Source organism: Schistocerca americana, chromosome 9, assembly GCF_021461395.2.
Source record: "Schistocerca americana isolate TAMUIC-IGC-003095 chromosome 9, iqSchAmer2.1, whole genome shotgun sequence".
Taxonomy (NCBI): domain Eukaryota; kingdom Metazoa; phylum Arthropoda; class Insecta; order Orthoptera; family Acrididae; genus Schistocerca; species Schistocerca americana.
Genome location: NC_060127.1, coordinates 23,449,464 through 23,467,874, shown reverse-complemented (window position 1 = coordinate 23,467,874; position 18,411 = coordinate 23,449,464). Strand labels below are relative to the sequence as shown.

General features: G+C 42.9%; 1 protein-coding gene across 1 annotated transcript; it reads right to left on the bottom strand.

The window, feature by feature from the left end:
- Positions 1–1,838: 1,838 nt before the first annotated feature.
- LOC124551223 lies at positions 1,839–14,807 on the bottom strand. Its single transcript, XM_047126215.1, has 2 exons — positions 14,712–14,807; positions 1,839–2,582 (listed from the first exon to the last, which is right to left on the bottom strand). The coding sequence occupies exons 1-2, from the start codon at positions 14,805–14,807 to the stop codon at positions 1,839–1,841; spliced, it is 840 nt and encodes a 279-aa protein (XP_046982171.1).
- Between the last annotated feature and the right edge of the window lie 3,604 nt (positions 14,808–18,411).

Below are 18,411 nucleotides of genomic sequence, written 5' to 3'. Positions count from 1 at the left end.
TGCAACGTGTTTGTGACTGGTGATGTACTCTTTGCGTTTTTAACCGTCATCCTTCAATGGCATTCTGTATTCATTAGAAACAGTTGTGTACACCATGTCATCACATTATTCAGGTTAGCAAAAAAGCTAGGTGGATTTCCTTTGCTAATTATTTTAACAGTTTCACTCCCTCTTTTGTCGTGTGGGGCAACCTCCAATGGCTCTCTGTGATCGATATTCGTTGCCCATTCTCCAGCCTGACCTTAGCAGATGTCATGAGGACCATATTGCTATCTCCAACACCTTGGGGCACTATTTTGTGGGGATTTTGAGCTCCACCCACTATCACCCACCCTTCTCTCTCAGAAATGAGTGGAAGTGTCTCAGGTGACACCCTTCTCCTCTCAGAATCGTGAATGATACAATGCTGCCTGTACTATGAGAGAGCATGACCATGCTCACCTCACTCAACCTTCCACCTCAGGGATGGACAATGTTCACATTCAGATGTTGCAGCAACTCTCTCTTGTGGGCAAGCACTTTCCCCTTCATACATACAATCACATTTGGGCAGATGGCACATTTTCCAGATGCTGATGTGAAGTTACTGTCATACCCGTACACAAGTGTGATAAGGGCAAACACCTTCATTCTAGCTACTGCCCCATTTCCCTCACCAACTGTGTTTGCAAGGTGATGGAATGTATGATTCATGGCTGGCTGGTATGGTGGGTCGAATCTTGCAGTCTACTAAGCAGTGAACAATGAGAACTTTGTGTGTGCTGTTCTGCAGTTGACCATCTCATCACTTTGTAAACCAATGCCATGAATGGTTTTCTGTGGAAATACCAAACTGTGGCCATGTTTTTTGATTCAGAGAGAGCCTACAACACCTGCTGGAGGGCTGGTGTCCTCTGTACTCTGTACATGTGGGGCTTCCCAGGCCACCTGCCTCATGTCCTTCCGGAATTTTTAAAAGACTGAGTTTTCAAGGTACATGCGCATTGAGCGTTGTTGGACACCTTTATCCATGAGAACAGGGTGCCTCAAGGGTTCGTCCCGAGTGTCATCCTCTTTGCTATTGCCATTAACTCTACCATGGACAGTCTCCTGCCAGGCATCTCTAGCTCCCTTTTTGTCAATGACTCTGCGATCTATTGCAGATCTCCATGGACTTTTCTCCTTGAGCCGTGTCTTCAGCGATGTCTCAATCGTCTACACTCAAGGAGCATTGACAGTGGCTTTCATTTTTCCACTGACAAAACCATTGGACCACTGGTATTAAGAATTTCAGGCAGCACAATGGGTTTCTTCCACTGTCTTCACATCTTGGACCCGATGCTTTTCTTTTTGCTGAAAATATGAAATTCCAGGGTTTCATGCTTGGCAGGAAACTTTCTTGGTTGTACATGTTTACCTGGCTGCACACTCTACCTGGTCCCTCAGTGTCTTAGTGTCCTAAAAGTACTTCACAGGGAGCGGATCGGACTACCCTCCTTCATTTATAGTGATCCCTTGTCCAATCAAAACTAGATTATGGGTGTTTTATTTGTCTGCACATCCATCCATCTTACATCGTTGTAACAATACATCATCATGGAATGTGTTTTGCCTCTGGTGCCTTTTACACTTGTACAGTTGACTCTCTATGCAGCAGCTGCTGAACTACCACTGTCATAATGCCGTGATGTCCTCATTGGATACACTTGCCGTGTGTCTTCCTTGCTCAGCCACCCACCCTATGCACCCTTTTTTGATGACTCCCTTGAAGCCAGTATGGGGTCCACCCTTCTTCTCTGTTACCTTCTGGAGTTTGCTTTTACCTTCTGGAGTTTGCTTTTACCTTCTGGAGTTTGCTTTTACCTTCTGGAGTTTGCTTTTACCTTCTGGAGTTTGCTTTTACCTTCTGGAGTTTGCTTGTACCTGCTGGAGTTTGCTTGTACCTGCTGGAGTTTGCTTGTACCTGCTGGAGTTTGCTTGTACCTGCTGGAGTTTGCTTGTACCTGCTGGAGTTTGCTTGTGCCTGCTGGAGTTTGCTTGTGCCTGCTGGAGTTTGCTTGTGCCTGCTGGAGTTTGCTTGTGCCTGCTGGAGTTTGCTTGTGCCTGCTGGAGTTTGCTTGTGCCTGCTGGAGTTTGCTTGTGCCTGCTGGAGTTTGCTTGTGCCTGCTGGAGTTTGCTTGTGCCTGCTGGAGTTTGCTTGTGCCTGCTGGAGTTTGCTTGTGCCTGCTGGAGTTTGCTTGTGCCTGCTGGAGTTTGCTTGTGCCTGCTGGAGTTTGCTTGTGCCTGCTGGAGTTTGCTTGTGCCTGCTGGAGTTTGCTTGTGCCTGCTGGAGTTTGCTTGTGCCTGCTGGAGTTTGCTTGTGCCTGCTGGAGTTTGCTTGTGCCTGCTGGAGTTTGCTTGTACCTGCTGGAGTTTGCTTGTACCTGCTGGAGTTTGCTTGTACCTGCTGGAGTTTGCTTGTACCTGCTGGAGTTTGCTTGTACCTGCTGGAGTTTGCTTGTACCTGCTGGAGTTTGCTTGTACCTGCTGGAGTTTGCTTGTACCTGCTGGAGTTTGCTTGTACCTGCTGGAGTTTGCTTGTACCTGCTGGAGTTTGCTTGTACCTGCTGGAGTTTGCTTTTGGCTACTGTTCCAGCAGCTTAACTTCATGCTACCTGCCATGTTCCTGATGGATGTAAACCGATCACCAACTTGGCTTTGTGCACCAGCCCGTGTTCATCTTAGACTTCATTCACTTCCCAAAGTCACTACTCCAGATTCACTTTGTTGCTGTAAGTTTCTTGACTTTTGCACTCAAATTTTTTGATAGCACATTCATGTACACTCATGGCTCTAAGACCGACTGCACTGTCAGGTATGCCATGTCATTGGCATTGACCATTTTCAGTATGCTTCCAGAACACTGCTCCATTTTTACAGCAGAGCTCTTTGCCTTCTATCGAGCCACCCAGTACGTGCGGCAACACAGGCTTTTTAACTGTGTCATTTGCTCTGATTATCTCAGTGCTCTTCAGAGCATCAGTGTGATTTACACAGTTCATACCTTAGTGCAATGGGTCCAAGAAAGCTTCAACTTGCTTGCTGTTAAGGGAGCCACCATGATGTTGATGTGGGTTCCTGGTTACATCGGTCTGATGGGAAATGAGGCTGCTGACACTGTGCCAAGGCTGCAGTTCTGCCTCGGCCTGCTGGTTCTCCCATTCCTTCGGATGATATCTGTGTTGCTACCTGTCGGCAGATGACATCCCTTTGGCATCATTACTGGTCTTCCCTTCACTTGCACGAGCTACATGGGAATTAAACCTCTCCCTGCGGCTTGGCCGACCTCTTCTCTACCCTCTCATCATGAGATCACTGTAGCTAGGTTGCATATTGGGAACTGTGTTTTTAGCCATTGCCATTTCTTAAGCAATAAACCTCCATCAGTTTCTGCTCATTGTCATCAACTTTTGGCAGTTTTACATTTCCTGACCCAATGCCCATTTTTTAACTACTTACGTTCCAGTATATGTTTGCCGTCTGACTTATCAGCCATTTTAGTAAATGACGCACAGGCATTTTACCTTTTATCTGTCATAGCAGCATGATGAAGGACATTTAACCTTTGGTTGGGGACTTCCACTATCTGTGTGGCATATTTTGTGGACCTTTCTCCAAGTGAAAGTCCTTGTTTTCAGCTATCTTTCCTTCCATCAGTATGTCTTTATGTATGGCCACTTTTAACTTCTTTTACTTATTGGTGTTCTAAGGTTATGTTTAACATGGGCACTTATGACCTCAGCTGTTTGCACGTTCCGTTATTAAATGTGTGGCAGGCAACGTGTTACTTTATTTACCAGACAGCTCTTGTGCCAACTGCTGGCGACGGTGACGGTGCAGTGCTGAGGTGATTGTGGGTGGGGGAGGTTGATTGTAGTCAGTGTGTGGGGGAGGGAGGGGAGGGGGGTGTGACTGCAGTCAGTGTCTATGCAGGTGTTTCCAGGTGTGGTGAGGCTTGTGGCATCAATGAGTGGCTTAACCCACTCGATAAAGACCTTGGTGAGTTTGCAGGATTCTGTGGTTTGTTCCTCATCACAGCACTGAGAAGGGACTGTATACAATGGTTGGAGCAGTGATTTGATGCAACGTGTGTGGAAAATGATGTGTGTACGGTAATCCAAAGCCTTGTGGGCAAAAATGGGGTGTCACTGTGGTGCAAAGTGGGCACGCAGAAGATATTGGCTATGTGGTCTCAGATATGGTGTACCAGCTGTGGCATTTGTGCTGTGGATTAGCTGCATTGCAGGTGTGAGTTTGTGAGAATGCTTAGTGGCTCCCCATACACCATTTGTGCTCACAATGCTGTGACATTCTGCTTGTACCCTCTGTGAAAGTATAAAAGGGCCAAGGGAAGGGCCTTTACCCATTTCTCACAGTGGCTCATGAGAGCTGCCCTTTGGGTGCTATGGCACCTTTCTACCATCCCACTGCTGATTGCTGGCAGGATCTTAGCTCAGAGGTGCCCATACCTATGGGCAAGAGGAGCTTGTGCCCCTCAACCCCCACCCTACCCTGTAGCTTTCACGGAAAGAAACAAAAATAGTGCATTAGGTGTTTTTCTTTGAATAAAGTGATTTAAAAGTATTGCACTGTTTTTAACATGTTTGGATCTGAAAAATTTTTGGCTACTTACAAGTTGCCATTTGTCTCCAAAATATTAGAAATATACCATACCCCCTGGTCTAGTACCCCCCCCCCCCTCCCCCCCCCCCCCTCCCTGTACAAACTATTATATAGACCCCTTGTATTAGCTCATTGTATTATGATGCTGGCTGCCACACAATTTGGACAATTCTGTAAACAAAACAGATTTGAATTGCCAGCTCTGATCTGTAGTGATGTGAAGTTGTGCTACCCACGTGACAACAAGAGTGTTCACTCATGTCTCATGAGAAATGTGCACAGTGAGTATAGCTTTTGCCCACCACTGTGAAAAGGTATCTGTAGCCTTCCGCAGGTGGAAGGGCAGCCTAAGAGTTTGATGATGTACACACGGGCGGATGTTGTTAGAGTGCCTCGAAACTGCCCAATGTCGGCATGTATGTATCATCCCACATTGCATTGCTGGCACTGAATACACAAATGAGGCCAACCTCCAGCATATGTTTTAATCAATGGTCACACAAAACAGTCAGTCAGTAACTTCATGATCATGTTTGCGCCTCGATGTGAAAGATTGTGAACACTACCGAATGCAGCTTTGCAGATTTTTGATAAAATGTAGGGGCTTGGCTTCTGCCAAGAGACATTACATCATAGTATTAACTTGTTGCCTGGCACTGCTGTTTGGGTAAGACACAGTCCAGTGGAAGGGACAGTCAATAAATCGTGTAGTTGTGGATCTTCTTCCTGACCAGTGGTGTGTTCTCTGTAGTCCGTGGTATTTGCGACACCACAGATGCTCAAAACATAATCACCACAATGTTTTCTGCTCTTTCTATGTGGCACACATCCATTGTAATTTTGGTGATAGATTCTACATCTCTTAACCACCAGGGAAAACTTATTGCTGGTGTCCTGGAAAGCAGAGACTGTCAGTTCATGGTTGGTGTAAGTTGTCATAATATGAGCTTCAGTTTTTGGGTGGAAACATTTAACAGGTTGATAAATTGCAAGCAGTCTTGTCATACACATTCCACCACTGTTGCACTTGTTACAACTTTCTGGAAAAATGTAACATTCATCAGTGTTGGTCAGTTTGTTGGTGTAAGCCTGCACAACTGCTGTTTGGCTAGCATTTATGACTGCTGTCAGGATTGTGGAAGGCACTGGGTGAACAATAAGCACTGCACTAATTAGGCTAACCTGAAGATTCCAGAAAGCTTTTCCGGCTCTGCGGTCTGCTTGAGTAATCACAAACCTTTGGTGTAGTGTTCTGCAAGTGTGTAATGTTGTTTTTACAAATTACATAAATACAAAGTTGTTATATTTTAAGTAACAATACAAAAGACAGAAGAAGTAGAGAATACATATACGCATTAGAGAACTGATTTACACTAGCGTCCAAAATTAAAGCAACAAACCAGTTTCCCCGTCCCATGTCTAAATTCATGATATAATCATACAAACAGTCAACAAATGTCCGTACTATTGTGTTCTTCACAGAAGATGGCATTTTGGCCAATGGACAACCACACCAATGATGGTGTCATTGCACATGTCAAACACAGTAGTATTTGGTGGGTAGCCCCACACCCACAGTCACTGTGTTCACATACACTGTCACACACAGTGCAGCGTGGTACATAGAAGATGCCTGCCAGACTCTCTGCGCTGGAGAGCCATAGGAACAACGAAAGCAGGACAGTCGCAAACTGATTTGGCCCAGTGGCTTAATGTAAATCATTCTGTTGTTTCTCAGATATGGCAACAGCTTATAGACACAGAAACTGTATCCCAAAGACCAGGACAGGGCCGACCACATGCAACATCAGAAAGAGAGGAATGTTATTTGGCTTAACGGGCATGACAGTGCTGCCTTAGTACTGCATGGCAACGGGCATCTGACTTCTCAGCACCTACTGGACATTTTGTATCAAGACAGTCAGTGTACAGAAGGCTTCGACAAAATGGCATTTATTGTCGGAGACCTGCTGTATGCGTACCTCTGACGTGTCACCCCAGAAGGGAACGTCTAGAGTGGAGTCGTCAACATGCTACCTGAACAGTTGAAAAGTGGGCAAATGCTCTTTCGACAGACTAGTCCCAATTTGGTCTGGAGAGTGACTTGCAATGGATTCTCATCTGGAGGGAATGTGGAACATGATTTTGGGACCCAGACCTTGTGAAAAGAAATTGATATCATGAAAAAATTGGCAAGCTTTAACAGCTGTGAGGCATTGTGAGAGATCTTGGAACATCATATGTGGTTCTTGCAAGGTGCTGTGGACCCAGACTTTGTATTGATGCACAATAATGCTTGACCTCATAGAGCATTGGTGGCTAACATTGTCTTAGGAACAGAAGATATTGCACACATGGCTTAACCTGCTTGCTCTTCCAGTTTGAATTCCATGGAACATGTCTGGGATGCACTAGGGAGACAGGTGGCATAACGCCAGCATCCACTAACCATTCTGCAAGACTTGCAAGCAGCTCTGCAGAAAGAATGGGCATTATTGCCTCAACGTGAAATTGATGACGTCATTCGCAGCATGCCCAGACATCGTCAGGACTGTATTGCTGCCAGAAGTGGTCACAAGCCCTACTGAGCACATTAACCAGTTGTTGGAATGTGTGTGCAAATTCGTTAAGTTGGAAAAAACAAAGAACACGTTTGTCTACTGTTATGCATCTTGCAATTGTTTATATTCTGTATTTTTTACACTGTTTGTACTTTACTATCACCTGTTTGTACTATTTTGTGAAAAAATACAACCTTCCAAAATTTCTTTTTGTTTCTTTGTTTTGGGACACCAGTGTATTTTGTTTAACTGTAGACTGTATAGTTTTCAAATGGCTTAAATGAAGGGTTCTGTTTTAAGTAGCAGAAGTTTGGGCATGCACTTTTATCCCTAGAACTTAGGAAAGTTCATCAAGCAATGTCTGGAAACTCAAATTTTCTGATTGACATATTTCATTAAGTTAAATATAATTCTATTGTAGTAAAAGTATACATTTTTGGAAGCAGAAAATTTTGTGATGCGCATAGTTTTCACAGATTATAAATATTGAATATTTCATTAAGTAAATGTTTCAGCATGAACACTCTGTTTTTAACATCAGTAGTGTGAGCAAGATGTATGAGACAGGCGAAATACCCACAGACTTCAAGAAGAATATAATAATTCCAATACCAAAGAAAGCAGGTGTTGACAGATGTGAAAATTACCGAACTATCAGTTTAATAAGTCACAGCTGCAAAATACTAACGTGAATTCTGTATAGACGAATGGAAAAACTGGTAGAAGCGGACCTTGGGGAAGATCAGTTTGGATTCCGTAGAAATGTTGGAACACGTGAGGCAATACTAACCTTACGACTTATCTTAGAAGAAAGATTAAGAAAAGGCAAACCTACGTTTCTAGCATTTGTAGACTTAGAGAAAGCTTTTGACAACGTTAACTGGAATACTCTCTTTCAAATTCTGAAGGTGGCAGGGGTAAAATACAGGGAGCGAAAGGCTATTTACAATTTGTACAGAAACCAAATGGGAGTTATAAGAGTTGAGGGGCATGAAAGGGAAGCAGTGGTTGGGAAAGGAGTGAGACAGGGTTGTAGCCTCTCCCCGATGTTATTCAATCTGTATATTGAGCAAGCAGTAAAGGAAACAAAAGAAAAATTCGGAGTAGGTATTAAAATTCATGGAGAAGAAGTAAAAACTTTGAGGTTCGCCTATGACATTGTAATTCTGTCAGAGACAGCAAAGGACTTGGAAGAGCAGTTGAACGGAATGGACAGTGTCTTGAAAGGAGGATGTAAGATGAACATCAACAAAAGCAAAACGAGGATAATGGAATGTAGTCAAATTAAATCGGGTGATGCTGAGGGGATTAGATTAGGAAATGAGACACTTAAAGTAGTAAAGGAGTTTTGCTATTTAGGGAGTAAAATAACTGATGATGGTCGAAGCAGAGAGGATATAAAATGTAGACTGGCAATGGCAAGGAAAGCGTTTCTGAAGAAGAGAAATTTGTTAACATCGAGTATAGATTTAAGAGTCAGGAAGTCGTTTCTGAAAGTATTTGTATGGAGTGTAGCCATGTATGGAAGTGAAACATGGACGATAACCAGTTTGGACAAGAAGAGAATAGAAGCTTTCGAAATGTGGTGCTACAGAAGAATGCTGAAGATAAGGTGGGTAGATCACGTAACTAATGAGGAGGTATTGAATAGGATTGGGGAGAAGAGAAGTTTGTGGCACAACTTGACTAGAAGAAGGGATCGGTTGGTAGGACATGTTTTGAGGCATCAAGGGATCACAAATTTAGCATTGGAGGGCAGCGTGGAGGGTAAAAATCGTAGAGGGAGACCAAGAGATGAATACACTAAGCAGATTCAGAAGGATGTAGGTTGCAGTAGGTACTGGGAGATGAAGCAGCTTGCACAGGATAGAGTAGCATGGAGAGCTGCATCAAACCAGTCTCAGGACTGAAGACCACAACAACAACAACATAGTGTGTAAGTATTGCACTGGATAATAAGGTTTAGAAAAATACAGCTGTGATAAGAATTTGGATATTTCATATGTGCAGAGATACATACTCCCTTCCTCGACCTAAAAAAAAAATTGAGAAAATGGCAAGGAAGTCTAGAAAATTACAAAGCTACCTTACAGTTTATTGCCAATGGGGATGGGCTTACAAGCTGACCACCTGCAGATATCATCCCCACCAGGTATAGGCAGCTGTTCACAGCTGACTGTACCTGCAGCCAACAACAAAACTGACACGGTTTGAGTCCACAGGTAGGAATCTGTGTAAGTTGAGACAGGAAGGGCAAGAAGCTCTGTCTTCAAAGGAAAAAAAATAATAATATAAATAAATAAATAATTACAGAAAGACCAACTTCCAGAGTGTAGCCAGAAATTACTGAAAGAAATAGCTTCCCTCATTCATGTGCTTACATAATCACACTTCACAGACTTGTGTTCATAATCATAGTGTGAAGTGAAATATTGATAATGGTGAATGTGTACTTTGATATTACAGTGTGTAAATTTTTATGTTAAAATTGTGAGAGTTTGATACTATTAAAGTTCTTAAATCAATTATGTGACATATGCACTTCTCATATGTTTGGACAACTGGTTTCCAAACGCTGTGGCTCTCTCAAATGGAATTTCTCAAAAGGTATGCTGAACATATGTATCCGTTGATGTACACAAACTATTACCAATGGAAAAACACTCCTACCAGAGCACAAAAATAGTTGAAGATGCTCCTGTTTAAAAGACTCTGATGACATTATTGTACTTTCCTCAGCACCCTAAAAAAATTTTCCCAAAAATTTTGGCATGTGTACATATCTATGTCCTTTTTAACATGCAACTCACCTTTTCCCACAAGCTCACTCACGCCCACTAGTCCAGCACTGTAAGTCGCTCGTACCCATCTGCACGTGTCACTCACTCATTCATCCCAACTTATTGTCATTATCTGTTTGTGTCGCTCTGACACTGGTTCCTGTCTTACAGTCACAGTCTCTTCATTCTGTCCTACTACTACTACTACTACTACTACTACTACTGTCTCACTGTCACTGTCTCCCTCTTGCTCTCTCTTATTGCTACTGTCTCATTCATTTCTTCCTTCCTACTGGTGCCGTCCATCTCTCACTTTGATTGTCACCTTCACCCTTTCTGTATCACAACCACTGCCTGCTATCTTCCAATATTTATTACTTTTCTGTCTCTCTTTCCACCACCCCTGCCTCCTCCTCTCTCAGCACAGAACAGTATGAATATGTTTGCATGTAAAAAATTTTGGGAAGATTTTTAAAGTTTCTGAAGAAGGTAGATTGAGGCATCTGGTACCCTAGTTCTGAGTCAGTCTTGTAAACAGGAGTACATTCAACTTTTTTGTGCTCTGATAAGAGTATTTTTCTGCTTGTTACCTTCTTTTCCCACCTGCAGCAGGGTATGTCACTCATAAGAAAACAACTTTTATGGGTCAGTAAAATTTAGATAGTTTACTTATGTGAAATTGGAATAATGCACAATGAATTTTTAATTGGAATTTACATGCAAAAAAAAATTGCATTTGCTGCAGTACTACAACATGTGGTTCCCAGAACCCTTCTGATGACAATGGGGACACTTGATACAATATTTTTCCATGCTAGGTCACTTTGCATATTATGTTTTCACCTCAAACCGGATTTTACAAGCATATTTACAAGTATAAGTAGGGTAACTTTGAACCTCTATATCTAAGACACAGCTAAAGATACCAAGAAACATTTCAAGGATGTTAGAGACTGGTATCTCAGCAACATGTCATAAAAATTACATACATTTGCTGTGCCTGATTATCTTGGAATCCGTGGCTTGGTTTTGGCACCCAAAAACCATGTTTCTCAATAATGGATGAATATTTTTTGAAAACAGGAAGATGGCACTTCTAGATAAATGCTTAGAGAACATACCATTAAAATTTGAGTAATTTGTTACAATTGTTATTTAGATGTCTGCTGCTGAAGATGAAAACATGGTGAACAAAGCCTTTTTCAGGTTTTATCAGGAACTGCACATGAACTGAATGGTGCCTCTACAAGCCCCTTTAAGGCTCACTGTAGTCCACATCTAATGCAAAAAGAACTAAGCTGTGCTACAATGTGTCCGATTCCGGGCTGCTACACATCAGGATGGGTGGGAGAAATGGTGAGGGAGAGCAAATTTATGCTAGGACAGACAACCAGACAGTGGTAGTGTTGACAGGCATTTATTCAAACAGTCCTATACAGCACTCTGACTGTCCTCACAGCCATGTTGTGTGCTTGCAAATGCAGCTGATCATGGAAAGTGCTGACACCCTGATCTGCTGGTGACGACCGTTGCCGTGGGTTGCAAGCGACAGCTACTGCGAGGCCAAGCAGCCCACCAGCAAGTGCACCGTGCATGCTGCCATCTGTGCAGAATGGTTGCAGGCCACCCAGGTCCTCTGGAGACTTGCTGGCGACACACCCTTGTGCTTATTCGTGGTCCCAGTATCGTGTGCTTGGGTACAGTAGTCGACACCAGATGCCTGTTGCCGAGCAGCAGTGCCCCGTAAACCCACCCGGGGATCGAAGACCGGGATAGTGGCCAAGGATGTCTAGATAGCTAGGAGTCCAGAAGGGCACATCTCTGTAAGTGAGGCAGCAGCAGGTAGTCAGCCGATATTCATCACCGAGTGTGGGACATGGTTGCTCTGAAACTTGAAAAGCCCATCATCCTCTGCAGTTCAAGATGCAGACTAAATGGCAGGCAACTGAACGTTTTTAGCCCCTAAGCTTGATTATTTGTACCCTTATACCTCTGCTTTTGATATAGTCAAACTGGAGGGGTATGAGTAAGTTTGTTCATTGCACTTGTCCTGTCAGTTGTTCCTAAATGGTTCTGCCCTGGGCACGAATTGCTAGGCCCAGTTAAATTTGCAGCATGTGGGTTTCTCAGTAGCGAGCAAGTGCCTGAGCTACAAAATGTTACTTCACACTCGGTCACACCATATTAACTGCTCCATGTGCTCCACCGTTGACCAGCATCACAAAATTATATTGCTTAATACAGAGGTTTCATTTTGATCAACTGTTCCCTCTACCTATGCAGGCTAACCACTCGACTGGCAACTGATGTGTCAGTGGATCTGTAGACTCTGCAAGTTTATGTTTATTTTGGAAATCAAATATGCAAATACCCAATAGAAACCTGCCACAACTGTTAACTGAAATGCTTATTAGTGTAATCTTGTGCTGACAATTTCTTAAAATTTTGAATATGTTGTAACATCCACTTTATTGAAATTTTGCCTCCTGCTGTGATTCAATAAATTTGTCTAATGAATATATAAGTTCAGGATTGAGGGTGGCACTAAGGTAAGTTAAAGTGGCCCTTCCAGCCAATAGAATGTATTCTGCATGAGTGCCATTACAGCCATACCAGTGAGTGTAGCCAGAAGGTCAAAATCCTTCCCGACCATCTCACAAGCTATACCATTAATGATAAGACCACTTCCCTGCAACTCTGATCTTCTCGGCCCCTTTTTCACAGCAATTTGACAACACAGTTTCTGGAGAGAAGACCGAGTACAGCCAATGCCTCCCTACCTTTTTGAAGTGAGACCCTGTGGGCAAGATTTTCTTTTCACACCTTGTCTCATTCCTTTCCCATAAAAACATACGTGCCTCACGTCTGCATCTCAGTCTGTACCATTCGGTCTAGACGGACAACAATACTGCACTGAGTGCACTTCTTCAAATCCACTAACTATATAATGACCCCTACTATCTGAATACAAGAATACTTTTTGTATCCTTTTCACATCCATTTTAGTATTATTCTCCCCCCTCCCCATTTCTCTGGATATTGGCAAATGGTGTAACACTGAAATTTTGAACCAAACCATGCCATAGGTAAGTGAACCGAATTATATGCCGTTGCTCCATCCTTTTTTACCTTAGCCATATGAAAAACTGATGCTAAACTACATTTTATTGCTTCCACTATACATCTTAATTCTCCTGGCAACTGCATCTCCACTAGGTGTAATTCTAACATAAACTTTCATGCTGGAATCTGTTGTAACGGCGACTAGAACGGTCGCGGGATAGTAGTTACGGAAACGCGGCGGGACCCGCGGAGCGGCCCGCGAACAACACAACGGGAGAGGACGAACACGACCAATGGAAGACCTTACAACACAGCAAGAACAGACAACAGAGTACAAACCAAAACAAGACAACCACGTCCACTGGAATAGAAACACGAAGTCAATACGCTGTCTGAGACGATATGTACCGAGACACAATGCGATGTTAAGACTGCTGGCTGAGCCTGAGGCAGGCGCTTAAGTATACTGTCGGGGGCGCCGCTATTGGCCCCTTGGACCACGTGTTTCACTGTGGTGCCCTCTCACTAAAAGCGGGCCAGGAGGTGCGCACCGCCACAGCTTATGGCGCGATGGTGCAGAGACCTCTAGGGGTCTTCGACGTCCATGCCGACTGGCGGGGATTCAAATTCCGCGGCGTGCAGTACCAGAGAATCAACACTGGACTGAGCAGTCCGTTTACTGCATCCTGCGATACTGTCACCTCACTTCTTGTGTCGCCCAGCCAGTTTTCCAGTGCAAGGAGCAACCTTGCAATGGACAACTTATTATACCACAAACTTAATTGTTCTTGCATCTCCCTCAGATTGTTATTCAGCACCTTCTTTGTATCACTGATATACCAAGTTACCTCAATAGTTAACTCCTTGTATTGTTTAATACTTCCTGCTGTAAACAACACAATCAAGTTGCATGCCATTCTACAACACCCTTTGTAGAACATGAAATTTGCTGGAACTGATCAAATGTATAATTTGATACCTGAACATCCTCCTCATCCACTAGCCCAAACGCCATTTTTAGTAATTTACCTCCTGCATTTAACCAACTTCTTTTCTCTGAACTAAGGTCTGTGGTACAATATCCACCATCTGTTATAACTGTGCTCCTAATGTACTGTAGGTAAACTGTAACTCATGGTACTCCCACTGCACTTCCCTAAAAATGTCACTTCCCTGCACCTCTTTATACAGCTCCAAAACAACATCTCCCCATTTCTGAATTTCATTCCTAATTTCCCAGATCTCTACTGTTGACTTCAGTGTCCATTGATGGCTTATAAGCCAGACATCTGAGTGCCTAGAGAATAACACACCTTATTCTAACGATTGATCAACAGTTAAGAATTCTGCTCTACTCTTGATGAAGTATGACTAACCCAGGACCATTCCCATCATCCAGGATGTCCGTGCAAATTCACCATGTGAGGAAAGGAACCATCCAGCATCACTCCCTCCTTCTGAAATGAATAATTAATTACAAATACAAACAAGAAACAACAGGAACAAAATCCTGACAATAGTAAAACTAAAATACCTGTGGCAATGACATGAAAACACAAAATCCGCCAGAGCACAACACAGTGCAAAACATACCCATAACACAAATATCAAGACTATGTCTCTCAGACTTATTATGTGACCTTAAAGCAAAAGGCATATGTTATACCTTGTACTGTCTAACAGCTAAAGGTTCCTTCTTCCTGCCTACTGCACCTTTGCATACCATATCAATTCCAGCTAGTAGTGGTACTGTATCCACCATACCCTTAAATTATTTCACCCGGATGATGCTCATGAGAAACAGTTTGGTCGGAAATTGTACCTTTACATTAAATGGTGGGGTCATCTCTGTGACCTGATACAGCCCCTGGTATTGGGTCAAGAACTTCATCTTCTTTTCCTTTGGTGTACAGGGATTAGCGACCAATACCCACTGCCTGGTTGTCTGTCCATGGGCCTATTCGGCTGTTCTGGGCATTCCATAGCCCTTGTGTTCACCTTTTGTACATTTCTCTACACTTCCCTTATTCTTCTTGCAAACTTCTTCACTGATTCACAGTTTGGTCCTAATTTAGGACTTAAAAAATCAAAGGGGAATGGTATGTGTGTCACATACACTACTACAAATGCTGACTTATCTGTTCCCTTATGAGTCTTCAAGTTGTACGAGCTAACCACAAGTGGAACATAGATATCACAGTGTTCATGTCTAGCGTCCATGTAAAAGCTTAGCATTTTCAAAATGGTCTTATGGGTGCACTCTGTCCTACTGTTGGTTTGAGGGTGGAATATGCTCATTCATAACTTCAGAATAAGCAACATGTGGCATATCTGTGTCATAAGTTCCGAAACGAAGTTTGTACCTTGCATCTGTGACTAAAGGTATCAGGCACTCCAACTTTCAATATCCAACTGTTAACTAATGTCTGAGCTATAGTAGTGGCCTGTTGGTCTGGAATTGCTGTCAACTAGAAAACATGAAACCTGGTCGATGATCATAAGCACATACCTATTCCCTGCAGGGTTTCTGTTATATGGGTTGCAAATGTCAACTCCAAGCATTTGAAATAGCACTGATGCTTGTGGTAACCTCTAGAAAGGGATTTTATGGTGCAAAATATTTGCTCTCTCCATGCAGGGTACACAGTTTCTGACATCCTGCTCCACAACACACTTCCTATTCATCAACCATAACCAGGGGGGGAGGGGTTACAGAGAGACAGTCATGCAAAGAACTTTCAAACATGTTTTCTGAAAACTGTCTTGAGCAACTAGTTCAGCAGCCCACATGAAATGGAAATATCTTAGACCTTGCAGTTACAAACAGGCCGGACCTTACCAACGAAGTCAGTATAGTGATGAGTATTAGTGATCGTGTTATCATTATACCAGATATGGTCAACAAAAGTTAATGAATCAACCAAGAAGGCCACAAGAGAATTTCTGCTAGAAAGAGCAGATAAGCAGTTGTTAGCATTACACTTAGATAGTGAATTGATATCACTTGGTTCCATTAAGATGGATGAAGAGGGATTAAGTGCAAAGTTTAAAGATATTGTAAATCATGGCTTGGAGAATTATGTGCCAAATAAATTTATTACAGATGGAAAAGAGCCACCATGGTTTTACAATGAAATTCTGAAAATGGTGAAGAAACAAGGTTGTTGCACTCTCGGTTCAAAAGAGAACATGCAAATGATGACAGGCAAAATTTAGTAGAGATTCATGTGTCTGTGGCAACGGCCTTGCTGCAGTGGATACACCGGTTCCCGTGAGACCACTGAAGGTAAGCGCTGTCGGGCGTGTTTGTCACTTGGATGGGTGACCATCCAGGCCGCCATGCACTGTTGCTATTTTTCGGGGTGCACTCAGCCTCGTGATGCCAATTGAGGAGCTACTCGACCAAATACTAGCAGCTTTGGCCAAGAATACCATCATAACGACCAGGAGAGTGGTGTGCTGACCACACGCTCCTCCTATCTGCATCCTCCACTGAGGATGACACAGCGGTCGGATGGTCCAGATGGGCCACTTGTGGCCTGAAGACAGAGTGCTTTTTTTTTCATGTGTCTGTGAAAATATCTGTGTGCAAAGCATAGAGCATCAACTAATATCATGCCTTAGCAAAAGATCTGAGGGAAAACTCAAGAAAAATCTGGTCCTATGTAAAAAGATGAAGCGGCCCTAAGGCTTCCATCCAGTCACTCGTTGACCAGTCTGGTGTGATAGTTGGAGATAGCAAAACAAAAGTACAGTTTTAAATTTCCCATTTAAGAAATCATTCATGCAGGAGAATCATACAAACATACCGTTGTTTGAGCATCACATATGGACGATGTAGCATCCATAGTGTAGAGGAGCAACTGAAGGGTTGTAAAGAGAGAAAAAAAAAGTCACCATGTCTGGAGAAAATGAGAAAATATCAAAAATACCAGTTCAGTTTTACAAAGAGTACTCTGCTCACATTTACCACAAATCTCTCACATGGTGCAAAGTCCCAAGTGACTAGAAAGAAGCACATGTGACTCCTGTGTATAAGAAGGGTAAAAGTATGGACCCTCAAAATTACAGACCAGTATCAGTAACGCTGGCTTTCCACAGAATGCTGGAACATATTGTCAGTGTGAATACGATAAATTTTCTTGAGAGCAAGAAGCTTATGTTCACAAATCAGTACAGTTTTAGGAAGCATCACTCATGTGAAACTCAGCTTGTCCTTTTCTCGCATGATAGACTGCGAACTGTGGATAAAGGGCAACAGGCAGAGTCAATATTTCTAGATTTCTGGAAAGCATTTGATCTGGTGCACCACTGCAGACTTTTAATGAAGATATGTGCATATGGAATAGGTTCCCAGATATGTGAGTGGCTCCAAGACTTCTTAAGTAATAGAAGAACTGAGTATGTCATCCTCAACAGCAAGTATTCACCAGAGATGAGGGTATCATCAGGCATGCCCCGGGGGAGTGTGGCATGGCCACTATTATTTTTTATACAAATAAATGATGTGTCAGACAGGGTGGGCTGCAATTTGTGATTGTGTGCTGATGATACTGTGGTGTACAGCAAGGTGTTTGAAGTTGAGCGATTGTAGGAGGACACAAGATGACTTAGGCAAAATTTGTAGTTGATGTGATGAATGGCAGCTAGCTTGGAATGTAAAAAATTGCAAGTTGATGCAGATAAGCAGGAAAAACAAACCTGTGATGTTTGGAAACAGCATTAATAGTGTCCTACTTAACACAGTCACATTGTTTAAATATCTGAGCATAACACTGCAAAGCGATATGAAATGGAACGAGGATGTGAGGACTGTTGTAGGGAAGCTGAATGGCCGGCTTTGGTTTATTGGGAGAATTTTGGGACAGTGTGGTTCATCTGTAAAGGAGACCACATGTAGGACAACAGTGCAATCTATTGTTGAATACTGCTCAGGTGTTTCGATTATGTACTATGTCAGATTAAGGGAAGACATCAATGCAATTCAGAGGTGGGCTGCTAGATTTGTTACTGGTAGGTTGAAACAAGATGCAAGTGTTTCAGAGAGGCTTTGGGAACTCAAGGGGAATCCTTAGAGGGAAGGCAATGTACTTTTCGAAGAATACTATTGAGAAGCTGATTGCAGAATGATTCTACTATTGCCAACATACATTTCGTGTAAGGACCATGAAGGTAAGTTACAAGAAATTAGGGCTCATTCGGAGACACATAGGCAGTCACGCTATTAGCAAGTGGGATGGGAAAGGAAGTGATTAGCAGTGTTACAGGGTACTCTCTGCTATGCACCATACAGAGGCTCACAAAGTACATTTGTAGACCTAGATGAATAATCTGTTCAAAGGCTCAGCTATTTTTGTGAAATTAAT